The 21091-nt window shown below is 34.3% G+C and overlaps 2 protein-coding genes across 5 annotated transcripts in view; both read right to left on the bottom strand.

The window, feature by feature from the left end:
* Positions 1-2255: 2255 nt before the first annotated feature.
* Positions 2256-11593, bottom strand: LOC136040277 (uncharacterized). Its single transcript, XM_065724520.1, has 3 exons — positions 11436-11593; positions 6557-7311; positions 2256-2458 (listed from the first exon to the last, which is right to left on the bottom strand). The coding sequence occupies exons 1-3, from the start codon at positions 11498-11500 to the stop codon at positions 2328-2330; spliced, it is 951 nt and encodes a 316-aa protein (XP_065580592.1). The 5' UTR covers positions 11501-11593; the 3' UTR covers positions 2256-2327.
* Positions 11594-15251: 3658 nt separating this feature from the next.
* The window catches only part of LOC136039947 (poly(A) polymerase type 3-like), a 64149-nt gene continuing 58309 nt past the window's right edge, over positions 15252-21091 (bottom strand). For 2 of the 4 annotated variants that reach the window (XM_065723952.1, XM_065723953.1), the window contains exon 14: positions 16935-17274. In XM_065723952.1, coding sequence (XP_065580024.1) covers positions 17185-17274 — 90 coding nt within the window. In that variant the 3' untranslated portion in view covers positions 16935-17184. Of the gene's footprint in view, positions 17275-21091 lie in introns of all 4 variants that reach the window. The other 2 variants (XR_010620598.1, XM_065723954.1) reach the window with 2 other exon arrangements.

Genomic DNA, 21091 nt, shown 5'->3' with positions numbered 1-21091 from the left:
TTAGAATATGAACATTTTTAACCATGTTAAAAAAAATTAGGCAAGTTAAAATAAAATCTTTCCATTTTGATTCTTTTTCGTTACTATGGCGACGCTTCTACCTGGAATTTTGATCTGAGCAGGGTATGATGATTGATTAGCCCAATTCTGGGGCGATAGGGGTATTAATCATGGAAAAATTTTATTGGGTCACTTGAGCCATTTATTAACTAATTTGCGCTTATTTTACGCAATTTGGATATGGATTTGACAGTGAGGCTAGGCTCAATTTTTGTGAGTTATTAAATAAAAAAAAAACTAATTTTTTAGCTGAAAGTAAGGAGCGACATTAAAACTTAAAACGAACAGAAATTACTCCGTATATGAAATGGGTTGTCCCCTCCGCAATCCCTCGCTCTTTACGCTAAAGCTTTTAATTGTTTTAAAAAGTAGAATTGTGGCAAAGAGTCAAACTTTAGCGTAAAGAGCGAAGGATTGCGGAGGGGACAACCCATTTTATATACGGAGTAATTTCTGTTCGTTTTAAGTTTTAATGTCGCTCCTTACTTTCAGCTAAATATTAGTTTTTTTTTTATTTAATTTCTGAACGTTTTTGAATTAATGCATGTTTGGTTTTGGCTCTCGGCACATAAATTATTAAAATGAAATTTGTATATCAAATCTTTTTTTGGCTAAATGGCTTTCTCTTAGTTTTGATCAGACGATTTTGAGAAATAAGGGGTGGAGAAGAAGGCCTAGTTGCCCTCCAATTTTCGGTTGCTTAAAAAGGCAACTAGAACTTTTAATTTTTAACAAACGTTTTTATTAGTAAAAAATATACGTAACTTATAAATTAGCAACTTACGTAACAAACTTTTATAATCTTATATTTTTATTATGTATACAAGGGGGTTTGTATCCTCGTTAATACCTCGCTCTTTACACTAAATCTTAAGTTTTGTCCCAATTCTTTAAGAATAACCCCTGAATCAGAATGGCCGTAGAATAAATAGTCGAAATTACTAAAAATACTTTAGCATAAAGAGCGAGGTATTTATCTCCTCCTAAATACCTCGCTCTTTATGCTGAAGTATTTTTAGAACCCCTCATATGAGTTATAATCTCTGTTCGTTTTAAGTTTCAATACTACTCCTTCCTTTCATTTGAAAAAAAACGTTTTCATGTTTATTTTTCATTGTTTTCTTATAATAATGCTAGAAAATCATGCGCCCTTTTCCTTGAATTTTTCTTCCCCCATGACAGATTCCTCCAAGGAAAGATCCTCCAACATAGCCCCCTTCCCTCAGCCCCACCCCCCAAACAAAACAAAATCCCCCTGAAAACGTCTGTACACTTCTCAATAACCATTACTATACGTAAACACTGGTCAAAGTTTGTAACTTGCAGCCCCTCCCCCAGGGATTGTGGGGGAGTAAATCATCCCCAAATACATAGTTATTATGGTTTTCGACTATTCTAAACAAAATGGCTATCTCAAAATTTTGATCCGTTGACTTTGGGAAAAAAATGAGCGTGGGAGGGGGCCTAGATGCCCTCCAATTTTTTTGGTCACTTAAAAAAGGCACTAGAACTTTTCATTTCAGTTAGAATGAGCCCTCTTGCGACATTCTAGGACCACTTGGTCGATACGATGACCCCTGGGAAAAAAAAAAATAAACACGCACCCGTGATTTGTCTTCTGGCAAAAAGTACAAATTCCACATTTTTGTAGATAGGAGCTTGAAACTTCTACAGTAAGGTTCTCTGATACGCTGAATCTGATGGTGTGATTTTCGTTAAGATTCTATGACTTTTAGGGGGTGTTTCCCCCTATTTTCTTGAAAAAGGCAAATATTCTCAGGCTCGTAACTTTTGATGGGTAAGACTAAACTTGATGAAACTTATATATTTAAAATCAGCATTAAAATGCGATTCTTTTGGTGTAGCTATTGATATCAAAATTCAATTTTTTTGAGTTTTGGTTGCTATTGAGCCGGGTCGCTCCTTACTACAGTTCGTTACCACGAACTGTTTGATCACTCAGTTAGCTTTGAATAGAGAAATAGAAGTAGAGAATTTTAACGTTAAAACGCTGCAAAATTTAATTTTTTGCTAAAATAAATAATACTTTAAAGGAAGAATTGCGTTTCCAGCTCTGCGTAAGAAAATTCAAAATAACAGTTGAGGTTTCAGGTTAGTGTTGATGCTCCACTAGGTTTTACAGATTTTTTTGCCTTCTATTTTTACATACTTTTTCAAAGGAATAAGTGTCAAACTTGAAATGAGACTATTTTTATTTCTAACATTATGATAAAATCCAATCAGAAAATTCAAAAAGAGAGAATCAGCTATCCAACATTAAGGAACATGGAAGCAAAAGCTGCAAGCGGGCTCTCCTTCATGAGTTTGGCAATCTCTTCTGCATTAATTCCATTAGATTTCACAGTTACTTTTTTTGCAGGCGCGGTTGACTCTTCGCCTGAAATATAAATGTTTTAAAGAAAACAATATTTAGAAAAATAGATAAATACTTTAATAATAATAAGAAATATTTATTAATGATGAGAAGTCCATGATTCACCTGAAGTGTCTGATCGATTGTCTAACTGTTTCCAGGTATCCCTTTTAATTTTTAAGCTGTACAGTTTTGATTTTTCAGACTCGGGTTTTCTTTTCCACATAACTTTAATTTCTTTTAACTTTTTGCTTTATTTCAAATTTAAGCGGATGATAAGATGATTAAGCAATAAGACTGCGGATGACCTTACAACAAGTGCTGCAACGTCTAGGAAGCACGTTTTACACCGGATGTTTATCAAATAATTCTACCGGCGTGGCGGTCCAAAATATACATCTGGTTTCATAAGCTGGTAGAATTAAAGACAGTGAGAACAGAGGAGAAAGAACAGAAAAAGAGACCGAATAAAAGAACTAGAGAATATATGAAACAAAATATTAAAACACATAGGGCAGCTTAATGAAAAGGAAGCATAATGAAATGTGATTAGAAAAGAAGCGAAATTGAGAATCAAAACAGCTAAAGCAAAAGGAATGGAAGAAAACGACAGCGAAAATCACATGGAATTCCAAACAAAACTTTTGAACCAGTGACCTGTGAATACAAACTGGAAAAGACGTTTTGTGGCACCCATGACGTCTTAAGAAATTATATAAAATGATGCATGAGTCTAAATGGCAAAAGGCATGAAAAAAACATCGAAGGTAATGATGAATGAAAATGAAAAAAAAAATCTGCGGTTGTAAGACAAGTGATAGCGATGATCACATTGGATCGTAAACGAAGTCTCTGCTTTGAAGAGAAGCAGTGAAAATCACAACGAAACCCAGAAGAGTACAGATCATATAAAATGTATGAATCCCTGAAGGATTAAGAGGATGAAGGAATCGAATTATTGCCGATATTTTGTAATTTAATTGAAATTACTGATTTGACACCTCATGACTTAAAACTAAAGAATAACACGATGATTATGCCAAATTCGTTTCTATAAAATGGATGATTCATTTCATTCATTAACAGGAAGGAGGAAGTGAATTGAGACCAGAGATTCTTAGCTCAATTATTAATGCTTATTTTACACCTCATGACTTAAAAATAAAAGAATAACGAATATACATACTCCCTTTAAGCAAACACTATTTATTTAAAACATCTTTTTGTTAGAATTATATTCATTGTTAGTATTTTCACCGGAGTGGTTGAATCAAACCCGACCTGAAGCCATGGCATCGAGAAGAAGTTCACATTATCTGTAGTTACAAGACAAGCAACTAGAATCAATATATACAATCCTGCCGAGTTCCGAGGCCTGACCTTGAAATCGGCTACATAGTTTGTTTCTTTCATAAACTCCATATTGACATTTTTGGCCACAAAAACGATCTAAATAGGTCACACCTCTAATGAATAAGCCGTATTTTCTCACGGTGGTTGTAGCTAAAGCTCAGAATTTAAGGCTCAGAATTTAGAATAGCAATGTCCTGTCCGTCCTTACATATGGCTGTTAAACTTCGATAATAACTGTCTAAGATATATTTTTAGTATACATTGGCTGGAGAAAATAAGGAATGGTAAGATTTATAGCATGACAAATCATGCCCCCATCCTTGATGTCATTAGAAAGTGACGATGGAAGTATTGGGGGCACAAGGTGCGAATGGGTGATGGAAGGCACCCACATGATATATGGTGTTGGACACCCCTGGCCTCCGCAAGTCAGGGAGACCCAAAATTACCATTGGCAGGATGTTAGAGAAGGAGGCGAAGTTGGCGAGGTCTTCGATGGAGGAGCTTCGGTCAATGGCTCAGGGCAGGTCGTCGTGGCGAACCACTGTTGCTGCCTTATGCGCCTTCAGGATTGGGAGGACCTAAGTAAGTCTAAGTAAGTGGTTGTATCAAACCTATATGACGTTATGACATCAAGAAGAGGCTCACATGATCTACGGTTAGAAGACAAGTGACAAAGAAAGTCCATATATAAAAGCCTTCCGCGAAGTCGTGCCGAGGCCCACCGGCAAAGCCGCTGGGCTCCCAGTACTATCTTAATAAGAGAATAAGGAGCTGAAATTACAGTTTCGATGCTAAAAAAATATAATAATCAATGGTCTCATTTGAAAGTCAAGCTAGATGTAAAATATTGTATCAAGCTATGTGGTGCAATTAATTGGTGGGCAAGTACAGGAGTTCCTGATAAAAAAATGGAGAAAAATAGCGTATGATAGTTAACACTCAGATCTAGGGTGACTAATAGCAAAATCAGTATTTAGATCTAAATGCATAAGCTTTAGGTGAAGGATTATTGCCTAAAATAAATCATTCTGTACAGTTTCAATGGGTTCCAAGTAATTTAAAGCAAAGAAAAGCAACGATATTCTTCCTTCTGGAAAACTGACTTTACGACCAATATGACGTTCTGGCCATCTGGCTTTTAGTAGACGTGAGTTATATGGCTACTACTTTTGCCATATGCTCATTTTTCCCATGTATACCCGGAAAGGAAATCCTGCCTACATAGCCACATAGTGACGTCGAGGTGGATCGTTTATGAGTTGTATAGCCTAAAGCTCTGACTGTGGACGTCGTTGCAGGGTGACCTTGAGGAGTGGTTTATCTTAAGGAAACTATAGCCTTGTTAACGACACAACATTTTGCTGGCTTTTGAGTAATAGGTAGTTCTTCTGGATTTTATTTCAGTGGAGTGGCTAACCTCTTCTTGCTGTATTATTTGGGTTGCCTCTCAATCCTCGGAATTACTTCTGAAAATCGTCAACTCATGCTAATAAAAGTCAACCATTAACTGCTGAAAACCTTTAATGTCCAGGATTGGGTCAGGCTTGAGAAGGCCACAATTTAATTGAAAGTCCCATGGACTTCTTACTGTTGTGCTGTGACCCATTGTAGGCACTTCGTGTTGAATTGCAATGAACTTATTGGTTTCAATTGTTTTATTTAATTAACTTAATGCAACAAAATAATACTCTGCCGATGAAGAGCTAAATTCAAACTACAAAAAAAGAACAAAATCCGACAGTGGATAAATTGGGCATGGAAGATAAATAAATGGAGACCAACAAAAAAAAAATTATATTATAAAATATTTTAGTATTCGGTCATTGACGGTCAATAAGCATTCTTTAACAAACTCTTACTAAAATCAAACAGAGAATCTAGAAATGACTCATTAGACTTCTATGTTTAGCGCTATATTTATTTAAAATTAACAATATCTGATTTATAATTTAAACATTTACCCAGAAATTAACAAAAGAAAGTCGATAGATTCTTCAACATTGAAGAAGGAGGATGAATTTACAAGGATTCTTCAAAAGAAGAGATACTTGCCTGGTAAAATGCAACATTGGAATATTTACTTCTTTAATAAGTTCCGAACTTGGCCTATTCAACAGAAAAATATTTCGCGTTTTCAATGTGTCCTTAATTTTTGATGACCAAAATAAAAATTGACCAAATATTCTTATTACTTTACTTTGAAGGCTACACGGTTGTTTTATAGAGCAACTATTGAAAATTGAACCGTGTCCGAGTATATGCTTAGGAGAAACCCCATAGTTTGCAGACAAATCCCAAGATGTTTAGTGGCAATATATACTCAATATACTTTTAGAGGGTAACGTTTGATGTACGTAAATACAGTAGGCTATATACTTCTCGCAAGATCGCATATTACTGTTTTTTTTTGCCTTTTTGAGGTGATCTTTATGATTAACGTATAAGGTAGGCTAAGACATAAGATGATCTAGGAATTTGGGAAGTTAATCATAATTTTTAAGTAATAGCTTATCTTCTAGAAAAAGTCATCATCCTTTTGTCCCAATGCTCAATGACTCTGTGTATCTATGTTCAAACTACTTACAAACTACTACCACTACGCAATCAACAGAATAACTTTTGTGCTTGAGAACAGAAATTACATTTCAATATTTGGTATCGGACAGTAGCTCTGCTGTATCAAATATCGACAACGATGAATGCTTCTAATATTCAATGTATTTAGTAACCGTTCTCTTTTTAACATTCAATAAAATAGATACGCACCTTCGGTAGTCAATGTCGATTCCGTGGTGGTGATCACAGGAATTGTAGTTTCATCAGCTGCTATTTGACTTGTCACAGTAGAGATTGCGCTGGCCCTTCTTTTCGGAATTCTTTTCGTAGCGACTACATCTGATAAAGGAACGTGTGAAGATGATTGAGGGATATCCACCACAACTGGATTTAGTTTTTCATTTTCTTCAAATATATGAAAGACCTTGCTCAAGTCAGATGGTGCGGTGACAGCTACTGGACGCTGATTGGGCAGAGTTCGACGAAATGGCCTTGGTCTTGCAACTATACGGATTCTTCCGTCAATGTTATGTAAGAGCAAATCATCAACGCTTGGAACAGATAATGAACCAGAATCGTTAAAGTTCAGGTCTCTTCTTGCTCTATACTTGCCATTACGTTCTACATAATGCTCATTAATTCTACCCGTAAGAGGTAAATACTCATCAAGACCCATAACACCATCAAACGGTTGAGGATACATCTCGTAAGACGGAAGGGTTCCAGATTGGGGTATATTTCTGTTAATAACAACCCTTCTTGTATAAGGCTCATATTTTTGTTCTGAATTATTATTTGACGTTCTTCGAACTTTGTTAGAGCTAAATTGAGATTGCAACACTATTATTGGGCTTTGCGCGAAGTTCGAGAATGTCGTCCCACTGCTAAAAGGACGATTAATCGTAGATGCTGAGGGAGGGACTTGAGGAAAATTCGGTATAAAAGCTTGATTTATGGGGACAAACCTGAAATAATTATCAAAATTATAAAAATTTTAAGTTATATAGAATATCCAAATACGAAAGTGAATTCAAAGTAAGTTGTAAGAAAACAACGGTATTTGTATGATATACGCACTATCTAGTGTCATTCTAATATGTTTCTCTGACGCACAATTCTAATGAAATATACCAAAGTAAGATAAAAATATAACACTTTATAAACAAATTTGGGCTACATTTTTGCACATTAGGGGAGGGGGGTGTAAAGTATAGCGGATCTGAATGCCTTATGTGTTAGGTACAATTATTCTGCATATTATATAGCAGGAATTGTAAAATAACTTTAAAATGTCCTAACATTTTACTCCCAGCTCCCTCCCTATCCCCTAATGTGTAAATATATAGCCAAAACTATATATGTTCCACTTATTTTGTCACTTCTCTTTGTCTTGTCTCACGCTAAGCTGAAAAAAAAAACTAAGGAAAAAAAAGTTCTATAATGCGTCTTGAGAGGTGGGGCGTATATCATGCAAGTACCAAAACAACCTTGTACAAAAGCACCGAAAGAGGATTCAGACGTAAATGCAGCATTTCAGATAAAATTGTACACGTAAACTTAAAACAAAAAATGTTCCATTCCCTAATTCGTATGTTTAAAGGAGTTAGCCAGAAACAATCCTGGAAAGAATGAACCTCTTCATGCTTTTTTTGCAAAAAATTGTAGGCTTCTGGCTATGGTTTGTTTTTATGCTCGTTTCTGGCTTTGATTTATTATTGCTGCACTTCTTGCGAAGCATCAATCGAAGAATTTCAATTTTGCAGCCTTAGTACCCGTCAAAAATAGAAACCTGAAGCATTTCCTGAGATTTCATATATTTTTCTTATAATTCTTCTTCTTTTTGTAATCAGCCTCCCACCAAAAATATTGCATCTATTCCGACAAGTTCACAAGCCGGCATCAGTCACATATTTAGAAAATATAGGTAAAAGTAGAAATAATTAAAACTAAAAAAGCGAAAAAAAAGAAAAATAATACACTACACGAGGATGGTACTAGGCCAAGATAAATATTAAATCATCCCGAAAAGACGCAAAAAAAATTCCTGCACCTCTACCACATAACCTTTTTTTTACAATGAACCAGCTATCCCAGCAAAATTGCCAAGAAAGAGGTTTTAATTTAGGATATAAATAATTTTTTGTATCAAACAGTTCGTAGTAACGAACTGTTAAAAAGGAGCGACTCGGCCCAATAGTAGCCGAAACTCTAAAAATTTTATGAATATTGATTCGTCAAAAGAATTGACTTTTTATCCTGACTCCAAATACATAAAATTAATTAAATTCAACGTTATTTATCGAAAGGGACGAGCCTGAGAATATTTGCCCGATTTTTGAAAAAAAGGGGAAATACACCCAAAAAGTCAAGCGATCTTGATAAAACTAATACGATGAGATTCAGTATATCATAGAACCCTATCGTAGAGGTTTCAAGGTTTCATGTACAAAATTTGGAGTTTTGTAATTTTGTAACTAGAAAGATCACGTATGCGTGTTTATTTATTTATCTTTTTTATCCCCGGGGTGATCATATCGGACGAATGTCTCTAGAAGATCGGAAGCTGTCTCATTCGAACCAAAATCTGAAATTCTAGGGCTATTTTAAGTGATCAAAGATATTGGAGGGCAACTATCCCTCTCCCATGCTTCTTTTTCTTTTTCTCATTAGATCAAAATTTTGAGATAGCCATCTCAAAGGATGGCTGAAAGGATAATTCAGCATAGTTGAAAGGTCCAAATAGTGTGCCTTTAGGGATAATATCTGGTTTGGATCATCCATAATTCACATATAGTACCTATTTGTTATTTGAAAACATGAAATTTATTTATGGCGAAGGAATCTTCTGCGGGGAGGGGGGGGGGGGTATTTTCGACGGAATGAACTTTCTGCGGCGGAGGGGAGGGTATTTTCGACGGGATGAATTTTCAATGGGAAGGAAGGCTTCCAAGGGGAATACTCAACCCATAAAATCCTTGAAATTTCAAATATAGAGCCGACATTATACGTTTCCCATGTATTTTAACTCGCGCCACCCTTGTTTAAACCCATGTACCGATAAACTGAATCAAGTAAAATTAAGAAACGGAAAAATTCATGGGAGTATACAATCTGGAATATATATTTGCAGTTTAGGGGGTTGGGAGTAAAGTACAGTGGAAGTTCAGTCAAAATGTGTTAACTACAATTTATTATGAAGTAAGAACTGTTTTCTTGACATGTTTCCCACTCAACGGTCACATTTCTAGGCTCAAAGCATAGTAGCAAGAAAAGTCTGCAAGAGAGGGGGAATTACCCTAAAAAAACTGTAAATGAAGACTATCTATTGAGGAAAAGCAATTTTTATGGCTGTGAAACATGCCGAGTCCTCACAATTAAATTTTTCTCACATCTTTTACAATAAAAGACTAAGGTAACAGTCTAGGAGAGCGACTCTTCTTAAGGGAATACTGTAACAACAGAAGAGGGTACTTACTTATTATCCCGACTACACTTAAGAAGTTTAATCTATTTAAAAGCAGTTTCTCTGTGTTCACTCTCATATAATCAGCTTAATCAAAGTGAGATTAACTATAATGCAGGTAGATTTTAATTAAACATGTAATATATACAGTTAGTTAGGTATTTAATTTAATGCGTTGGGATTGGGACTTTAATTTGTCCCAATTCTTTAAGAATGACCCCTTAATCACAAAGCCATAGAATAAATAGGTGAAATTAGTAAACATACTCTAGAGTAAAGAGCGCGGTATTAAGGAGGAGACGAACACCCTTATACACGTAATAATTTCTGTTCTTTTTAAGTTTTAATGCTGCTTCTTACTTCCAGTTGAAAAAACTTTTTATTATTTATTTTCTCATTTTTTAAAATAATGCTTGGATATCCTGCGCCCCCTTCACAGAAATTCTCATCCCTCGTGATAAATTCCTCCATGGAAAGATCCTTGCACGTAACCTCCTCCTCCTGGACCACCACCCAACGCGAAAAAGTCCCCCTGAAAACGTCTGTACACTTCCCAACAACCATTGCAATGTGTAAACAATGGTCAAAGTTTGTAACTTGCACCCCCTCCCCCGGGAATTGTGGGCAATTATGTCGTCCCCAAAGACATAGTGATTAGGTTTTTCGATTATGCTGAAAAAAATGGCTATCTTAAAATTTTGATCCAGTAACTTCAGGAAAAAAAATGAGTGACGGAGGTGGTCCAGGTGCACTCCAATTTTTTGGTCACTTGAAAAGGGCACTAGAAATTTTTAATTTCCGTTAAAAAAAGCCCTTTCGCGACATTCCTGGACCTCTGGGTCGATACATTCACCCCTGGAGAAAAAAACAAAAATAAAAAAATAAACACGCATCCGCGATCCACGAAATGCAAAATTCCACATTTTTGTAAATAGGAGCTGGAAACTACTACAGTAGGGTTCTCTGATACGCTGAATCTGACGGTGTGATTTTCGTCAAGATTCTATAACTTTAAGGGGGTGTTTTAACCTAGTTTCTAAAATAAGGCATATTCAATCAAAATTCCGTTTTTTATAGTTTCGGTTACTTTTGAGCTGGGTCGCTACTTACTTACAGTTCGTTACCGCGAACTGTTTGATCAGATAATGCTATTGATATTGTCAAGAAAACAACTACCCGCTGTCAAAGAAATACAATGTTTCAAGAGATGAAAAACAACGAATAAATATATCATTTAGAGCTATATCTGCGACTATTAAGGGAAAAAGTCACTCTCCTATACTATTACAAAGAGTAAATTAAGGGGCGTAGTACTCGGTCACTTGTTTTTAATACTAAGGTGTTTTTCCGTCATATTTTCCCTAATGTTATTTTCCCAAAACTTTATGATTTTTGTTTATTTCGGACCTAGTATGGGGGTTACGAGCCATACGTCTACTTCATCCCATTTTGACTTGCGTGAAAACTTGACCACTTAATCAATCTAGAAGCACACATTTTCTAAAAAAGATTAGAACATGAATTCCCCATTATTAGTTTCGAGCTATTAACTATATTGAAAGTGTAGCTCTTTGTTTTCTAGGGTTATTTGTTTTTATTTATGGTTAATATTTTACTGAAACTTACACTTGTTGGCATACAGATGCTCTCCAGAGCAAAATGAGTGTAACTAAAATCCCCAAATAGTACATTGCTGTTTACACTTCAAGAATTATCCGCACACTGATTCATTTCATCGTTGGTTCACTTAGTTCTTGGGTCAAACTGGTTTGACCAGACATTATGACACAATGCAGTGCAAAAAATAATCCTATATTCCTATACAAAGAGAGAATAAATTGGTTATTTTCAAACAGTTTGTGGTAACGAACTGTAGTAAGGAGCGACCCGGCTCAATAGAAACCAAAATTATAATAAATGGAATTTTGATACCAATAGCTACATCAAAAGAATTGCATTTTAATGCTGATTTTAAATATATAAGTTTCATCAAGTTTAGTCTTACACATCAAAAGTTACGAGCCTGAGAAAATTTGCGTTATTTTAGAAAATAGGGGGAAACACCCCCTAAAAGTAATAGAATCTTAACGAAAATTACACCATCAGATTCAGCGTATCAGAGAACCCTACTGTAGAAGTTTCAAGCTCCTATCTACAAAAATGAGGAATTTTGTATTTTTTGCCAGAAGGCAGATCACGGATGCGTGTTTATTTGTTGTTGTTTATTTTTCTTCTTTTTTCTTTTTCCCAGGAGTGATCGTATCGACCCAGTTGTCCTAGAACGTTGCGAGAGGGCTGATTCTAACGGAAATGAAAAGTTCTAGTGCCCTTTTTAAGTGACCGAAAAAATTGGAGGGCACCTAGGCCCCCTCCCACGCTAATTATTTTCCCAAAGTCAACGGATCAAAATTCTGAGATATACATTTTATTCAACGTATTTGAAAAACCTTATAACTATGTCTTTGGAAACGACTTACTCCTCCACAGTCCCCGTGGGAGGGGCTACAATTTACAAACTTTGACCAGTGCTTACATATAGTAATGGTTATTGGGATGTGTACAGGTGTTTTCAGGAGGAATTTTTGGTTGGGGGGAGGGGTTGAGAAAAGGGGGATATACTGGGGGAACTTTCCATCGAGGAATTTGTCATGGGTGAAGAAAATTTCCATGAAGGGAGCGCAGGATTTACTAGCATTATTTAAAAAAAACAATGAAAAAATAAATATGAAAAAGTTTATTTCAGCTGGAAGTAAGGAGCGGCATTAAAACTTAAAACGAACAGAAATTATTACCCATATGAGGGGCTTACCTCCTCCTAATACCTCGCTCTTTACGCTAAAGTGTTTTCAGCAATGTCAACTATTTATTCTACGGCTTTTGTGATTCAGGGGTCATTCTTAATGAATTGGGAAAAAATTTAAGATTTAGTGTAAAGAGAGAGGTACTGACGAGGGGGCGAACCCTCTCATATGTGTAATAAAAACATGAGAATAAAACATTCTTTTCGTAAGCTAGTTTATAAGTTACGTATATCTTTTACTAATAAAAAGATTCGTAAAAAATTAAAAGTTCTAGTTGCCTTTTTAATTAATCAAAAATTGGAGGGCAACTAGGCTTCCTCCCTCGCTCTTTTTTCTCAAAATCATTCGATCAAAATTATGAGAAAGCCATTTAGCCAAAAAAAAAAAAATAAAAATATGCAAATTTCGTTTTAATTATTTCTCTGCAGAGCCAAAATCAAAACATGCATTGATTCAAAAACGTTCAGAAATTAAATAAAAAAAACAATTTTTTTCAACTGAAAGTTGAAAAATATCAAGACGAAAAACTAGCAATGATTTTTGTGATTACCTGATCTATTTTTTCTGCCTTGTCAAGTTTGTCTTCATAAAGGTCAAAACGTACGTAATAAAGATTTAAATGCCTGGAACTCATGACTGAATCATTTCCCAATTTCGCATCCTTCAGATCCCGTATTAAGTTCTAGAGACAATAGGGCTATGATTCAAAATGTTCTCATAGCATGACTGAGATAAAATATACTTAAAATGAGCCGCAAATTATCTGATTTACATTTTCTATATATATATTGCTTTAAAAAAAACTTTGTCAGCAGCTAATTTGTAAATATAGATTCTTAAAATTTCGTGGATTAGATGCATTAGACTGCATGGATTAGAATTCCTGTCTTCATTTCCCAGCTCAAATCGCTGTCCGGAAGTATCCAGCTATTTGGAAAACAAAGCTTCTCCTCTCTTTACTTATTCAAAACGCGGGTTTTTACTAAAAAGGGAAAAAACTGACCTGAAAAATGCGTCTTTTCAAAGTACTGCTACTAGAAGGTGGGTCATAGGATGTAGTAGGTAGCATTAAGAACGGGCCTAGTGTCCTACGGGTATGTATTATCTTTAGAAAACTTGTGAAGATAAATGAATTAACAATGTCACCTATTGTCTCCATGGAACATTTTTTTTGTACATGGTTGTCCCATGGCCACGTATCTTTGTCTGCTTTTGTTTAAAATATAATCTCTGATCTTTATTATACCAAAAGTGTTGATGGTGCCATATGCAAATAAACTCCTTTAAACTCAACCCCTCCTTACCAACAAAATAACCCTTCTCGGGATATAGGCATGATGGAGTTTGAGAGGGCTAAAACCTTCCGCCAAATAGGGAAAATTTTTACTTCAGGGCTGTGTAATAGCTACAATTAGAATTTTGAAAAAGCTGAGCCCCCCACCCATCTGGGCCCCTTGAATAATGCTGAATATACATCTGTTATGGCTACAGATTTGGATATACTCAAATAAAATAGACATTTTTGAAGGGGATTTTATTTTTATTTAGAAAAAAAAACAAGATACAAAAATACTTATAAATACAAAATTGCACAACACTCAAAATTAACTAGAACAAAAGAGTGAGAATACATCAAATATAAAAAATGATATATCTATAAATATATCAGACTCGCATAAAAAACCAAATTCCCAGTTTATGAAATTATAATACGCAAAACGTTCAACTAGATTACATTTAAGTATATTTTTGTAAAGGCCCATTCATAATGAGATTTGACTAATATATTAGTTAACACTAATTTGAGCCAATCAGAATTTTTATTGTTTTTAGTCTATCAGAAAATTCTATTAAAAACCTGATTGGCTGAAACCAGCACTAACTAAATCTTGGAATTAATAAACTCTCACTGTGAATGGACCTTAAGCCCCTTCTTTTTCTGCATTCTTAACTAACTTTTAAACACTAGAAAACTAGAATACATAAACAAAGAAATAAAATGTATGACACGGGAGAAGAGTTTGCGAATCTGCACCAATTTTTCATCCCCGAAAACTCTTTGGATATAAAATAATATTTCTTATACAAGAGAGTAAAAGGGGAAAGATAGTAAAAGTAGCCCCTCCAACACCTTTCTAAGAAAATTTTGTTATAAATTACGATTTTTTTGTTAGGATCACACGAGTTCATTTTGTAATTCCGATTGAATATTGTCCCTGAAATTTTTCTTTCTCAATTTTGACAATGATATGTGTAAATGCAGATGTATTGACTAGTTTATATTTCATAAAAATATTTTTTTTTTAGTTTCTTCTTAGGTATAATAATCTTGGAAGACTTATTTATTTGTGGTACTAACGAGCTACTACTTGAGTTCCTTAACTCAACCTCTGATACATATTTTTCCTCAATTGGTAATTTTTAATACAAATGTTAATCAATTGGCAATTTTGCCAAAATAATTCGGAATTATTTAACCCTTTTTCTCTTGTTTATTTTGTATACAACCGAAAAATGAAGAAAATTACAACAGCTAAATATTTAAGAAAAACAGCAATTATTTTGAGCTTTTAGCTGCAAAAAACAAAGAAACAAGCATTCTATAACATGTTGACTGCTTTAGCTCGAACGGTGTTGGCAATTTATTACTTATAGAACGGATATTTATGCTCCATCCTCATAAATTGACCAGGCTGCATAGTTTATTTTGTTCTCTAGCATCTCTTTTGGCTCTATAAATTCCAAAATATGGAATTTCTATTTTTATCAATTTCAAGTATTATTTTAAAAAAATAAAGATCTTGCAACATAAATATTCCCTCCCGAGAATTGACAAGCTCAAAATACATCTTGGTTCCAGGAAATGATCATGAATAAGGTTGAAACCAAGCCCTTTTTCGGCTTTTTAGGTTCTAATATGAAATTTATATCTTACACCTTGAAGTACAGCTGCCAAAGTGCTTTAGACGCACTCTTCATTATTCATTTTACAGACAAACCTGAAAACGAATCAGCCAATTAATGTGCAGAAAAACTGTTTTTTCAACACGGCACAGGAAAACAGCGTTTCCCATTGGCTCATTCATTTGGTGCTTTGTCCATATAACATAAAATGAGAACATGGCTTCACCCTATATTGTGAACACCTGTAATCCCATTACAAAAATTAAATTAAACAAATTTGACTATTATGCTAAGAAGATAAGTTTGTTTAAAGCATTCATAAGGTATTTTGCTTTTTACTTTCGTCCTAAGGATAAGACATACAGGGTGCGTTCACAACTTAAGCCTCAACTACTCCCATGTAAAACTGCCTAACTTGTATACTCGCTGGAGCACCAGAAAGTTAAAACCCGTGGTGATAATAAACAACACCACCGTTAACAGCAATCAAAATAATAAATTGCAGCACCTGGAAGGACAAAAACATGTATAGAAATTTCCATTACTGAATCCAATCAATCATTTGCAGTGGCATAGATGGGGGGACACCTTTTCAGAGGGGTATTTTCATTGAAAAATTGAACAATCTCCCCCTAGTATTTGAAAAACACATTTCTCATAATTTATTTTTTTTTAATTGAGGCCACTGATTATTTGTTCAAAATTTTTCCCATTGGCGCTATCTTCCGAACCCCAGTTAATTAATTCGCTCGATGGTTATTGAATAAGCCTTTTTTTTCAAAAAGCAATCCTCTCTGATAAATTCTTCAAAATGGGAGTTGGAAAGAGGTAACTCAATTGTGTAACCTTCTGCGATTCAAGATTTTTTTTAAACTCTTACCTCCGAAATGGATTTTAAGCTTTCGGGACGGTCAGAAGTTATTCAAAATAGCTCAAAGTTAACAATCGAACACTGTCAGAGATTTGTTTGTAGTTATTAAGAACCATTAAAAATGAGTTTTTCCTGTAATTGATTTAGCCAGCATTAACTTTAGCCATTAAGAATTTTTACAGAATTTTTCAAATCAGAAAATTCTCCAAAAACTCTGATTGGCTCAAAGAGTGCTAGCTAAATCGCGTTGCAAAAGTCAAGGACCGTCAATATTATTCTACTCTTGAACAGAGCAGCGGTAACTAAGTTAGAAATAATACAAAATTACTAACCAAATACCATATATATTAAACGGACTCGATACAACTGCTCGTTATAAAAAAAAACTATGGTTTCTAGTATTCTTAAGGATGTTAAGCAGAATATTTAAATGTCATGGCCTTTCTATTTTTTTGTGATAGGGCCTATACTTACCCCTACTTTTGAGATTCATTAATTGGAGGTGGAGCGATGGGGAGGGACTACATGTCTTTTTCTATGGTTTAATAGTTTTTTTAAGGCTTATGTAGTGATTTATTTCTTCGAGCTGTGATCACCCTGCCAACAAAATTTCACAGTTCATAGGGAAACTTTTTAAAACTGGAATTTAGGGCAGATTTCTATAAAATTTTGCAGAATTTTTTTTTATCAAAAATCATATTTTTAATTGCAAACCCTTCATCGCGCATCAATCAACAGAGGACAACACCCAAAACAACATGGGAATGTGAGTTAATAGAAAGAAAAACATTATCAAATATTACTTAGAATTCCACTTGAAAACTACATTTGAAGGCGGTTCTATTGGCGCTGGAGTTGACGCATCCTTTAATTCTGAACTCGACAGCCTCTGAAAAGTTGTAAAAAGAGACGAAATTTCTGATATTCAATATTTCAAATAACAAAAGACATATGAGCATGCACAACACACATATAAAAAAAGCTATGAAAAAACCTTAGTAATATTCCCATAATTCCTACAAAACAGCATTCGGCGGCAGCTATTCAAAACTCGAAAATTGATTTGTACTTTATGGTTTGTCAGTGCGTGAGTTTTTCTTCCCTTGTTTTTCATTCGCTTACGTTTTCCTTATATTTAATGTGCTATCTGCGAACAAATATTTCTTATGAAAGAAATCGTTTAGCCACAAAACCCCAACTCTAAAGGAAAGTGAAAAAAGAAAAAAAAAACTCCTTTTCCCTCAAGTTTAAGATACTTAATCATCTTTAAAAAACGAGAAATATTCGCAATTTTTAAAAAGCACAAATGACAAACACAAATTTTACAAGCAAAACACACACTAACAGATGCACACAAAAATCATAATTTATATTTTATGTTGCAAACTAATGGATAAGTAGAATCCGAAAAAGAATCATAGTCCAAACCACAATTTTTTAATCACTGATGTGTTTAGAATTATAGATTCACTGTTTTTGTATGTGCCGTTTTAAGATGTAAAGTAATTGACTCCATAGTCAGAGTTTTAAGTCTCAGCTCCGAAAACAATTGTTTGGTGTTATACTACAGGGACACAGACCCCCCCCCACCTATCAAGCTAATAATTACCTTTATACAGGTAGCCGATCCTAACAAAATACCATAAAATGAAGTTATCTCTTCCTTTTTATGCCTTAAGTTTTTTCATTCTTTTTAGGTTTCACTGCTACTTATTACAGTTCTTCCACTTCTGCTATATTTTAAAGTAAACTACTTTCTTTTGAACTTTCTCTTCTTATTTATTAAAATTTGCATTAATACTTTATTTTAATTTCAAATTTGGAGTTTCCAATTTTTTTTTCTTCTATGGCGAGGCTTGGAGATTTTAGCTGCGGAAGTAGGGATTTTGGACATGGCAGCATGATTCTCCGTGAAATTTGAAACTAAATAAAACAACGTGGAAAGACGTATGCCATTATGCGAGATATTGCACTAGTCAATTGCGCCATTGGACTCAGCTTATTCCTCTACTCAAGTCCCGTGAAGTATCGCTAACTGGGTTGGCTTTTGCGCAGATACAACAAAGACGATGGCAGGCATCAAAAACAGTGTGACGACAAAAATAAAAGCCAACCATAATTGGATTGCCATTATTACATCTTTATACCCACTGTATCATCTTTGTGCTCAACTGATACTAGTAATCTATTGACACTGAAAAATCCATACCGTACAGTTCTTTCTTAATTCATCGAATATGCTTCGGATACATTCGATGACTTTGACTCTCAGCAGGCAGATGTCACGACTTTACATATTGAAAAAAGAAATGCTAGACTTTGTGAAGAGCCTCTGTCACAATTTCTTGGTAAAAGACTATATAAAACAAATTGTCTGCTAGGTATATAAGCTTACTGGCCTATAATGGTTTACTTTGGGTCAGAATAGACTGTCCATTTATTTCCCCAGCAAAAAAAGATCCACCGAGAGTCTCACCCGACGACGACAGTCCATCAATACGACCTTTTTTGTCAAATGTTTGGTCATCACTTGTGCAATGTTGCTTAGTCCTGACAGTGGTCATTGGGTGGCGTCCATCAGGGCATCAAGAGGAATGATAAAGTTCGGTAAAAGTCTTTAAATGATTCAGTTAATTTTTCGGCCTCTCTGCTCAATCGAGACTGCGGAAAAACTAGTAAAAGTTTTGAAAACAGTAAAAAATGAAAAGACGAATGGGTTCGGAAACGTGACTTTAACTGTGACGATGTCCATCAAGTACGGAAAACAGCACATAGGTCCCCTGATGCACACAGGAGAGTTTAATAAAAATATTAGTCCGTGAAATCTATTGGGAATGAGTCAGAATATGTCGCTTTTTTTAGTATCTGGAAGTTTGAGGCGGATGGCGATAAAGACTTGTGGACTTGGTCCATAAAATTATACATAGAAATTCTTAGATCAATTCTTAAAAAAAAAAAGAATTAACCCTTAGCCACTGAATAAGAACTGCATGTTCTAAGATGGTTTTAGCTTATAAATGACTATTTTTATCATCTCATTTTTGAATTTTTTCGAGTATATGCCCAAAATTCAAATGAGCAGCCCCTCTGTCTTGATAGTCATTAAACCTTAGTTATATGGACAACTTACAACTTCTACTTTATTTATAATTTTCCCAGAAAGTACCCTACCATAGTTCTGCGTGTTTTGGTAATCGAATATTTTAATATGACATTAGTAGACTGGAAGCACTCAGTTATTCATATATGCGCATATAAACAAAGACAATTTAAAACAAAAGTCAAATCGGGCTAATTTTTGCCAAGATAGTTCCGCTATATCGGTTGTAAAGATAAGCTTCATTTCATTGTTTTTCTAATTTTTATTTGTTTAAATGACAGAAAGGCAGTATGGTTAGAGTAGTTATTTACATAATCTGTAATCTAGAATCTAACTTAAATGTCATACACTGACTTCCTACAAGATTAAATTAATTCAAAAGAAATACGAATAATAATTCCGCACTATTTTGCTTCCGTCCTAAAATGAGATACAAATTAACACACAATACAACCGAAATAATGATTGTCTAAAGAGGATGATACATATATATATATATATATATATATATATATATATATATATATATATATATATATATATATATATATATATATATATATATATATATATATATATATATATATAAAACAACATCCAACACCAAAATTATTTTGACTTAAACTGAAGTTACCTTCGTCAGTAGTAAGGGATTGGAATAATAGATTGTATTTTATTGATTTTTCAACATCAAGTGTTCCTACCCCTCAGTCTTACAATGTGATTATTGAAATTAGAAAAAGTAATTTCCGCCTTATACACAAAATATAATAATGGCATTTAATAACAAAACAATTGCACCTATTTAAGCACGTCAAAACCCATTAGCCAAGGCCGTATCCAGGGTGGTTAAGGGGTTTGACCCCCCTCCCCTCCCCGAAATGTTTGTACGACTCGTAAAAAACGTAGGAAAAATAAATGTAAACAGATTTTTGATTTTTTTTTCTAAGATTTTTGTGTACCCCCTCCCCCCAGAAAAAAAAACGAGCATAAGGCCCTGTCATTAGCTTTTATTTTATTTGTTAGTGAACAGTTGAATATAGGGCATATAATTTTTATTTGCATGTATGCAAAGAAAAATGACCAAGAAAATATGCCGCAAACAATTTTCAGAAATGAGCACAGTTATAGAACAAATTCATAATTCCTGGCACCATTTTCAAATAAAACAAAATATATTTGAAAAATCCCTGTGTTTGAGAGTCAGTTGAGCAACGAACAGCGTGTAAAAAAATGATACATTAATAATGACTGGTGAGAAATAACAGCACGCAGTAAAACAGACATAGTTTCAGATAATAATAATAATAATAATAAACGGAGATAATTCAAAACAAATATTTTGGTGGTTTTGACTTACACCCAAATCTTATGATACGAATTTCTTTTTTGACATTTTGTGTGCTTCCTTAGGGGCGTAAATGTTCTTTGAATTAACTTAGACTTTGTTGTTTTCGTTTCGTAGGAGGGGAGGGGTATTAATCCTTACTTCTAGAGAATACCCTATAGACAATATAAACATAAGAGTCAACCAAGTGATTTAACACCAAACCTATGAAAATTAAAAAAGTTTACTTGGTTAGAATGGCTTTTGGAAAGCCTAATG

The sequence above is a fragment of the Artemia franciscana genome, chromosome 20 (genome assembly GCF_032884065.1).
Source record: "Artemia franciscana chromosome 20, ASM3288406v1, whole genome shotgun sequence".
In the NCBI taxonomy this organism is placed as follows: Eukaryota; Metazoa; Arthropoda; class Branchiopoda; order Anostraca; family Artemiidae; genus Artemia; species Artemia franciscana.
Note: the sequence above shows the minus strand (reverse complement) of the source record. Positions and strands in the feature narration are given on the sequence as shown.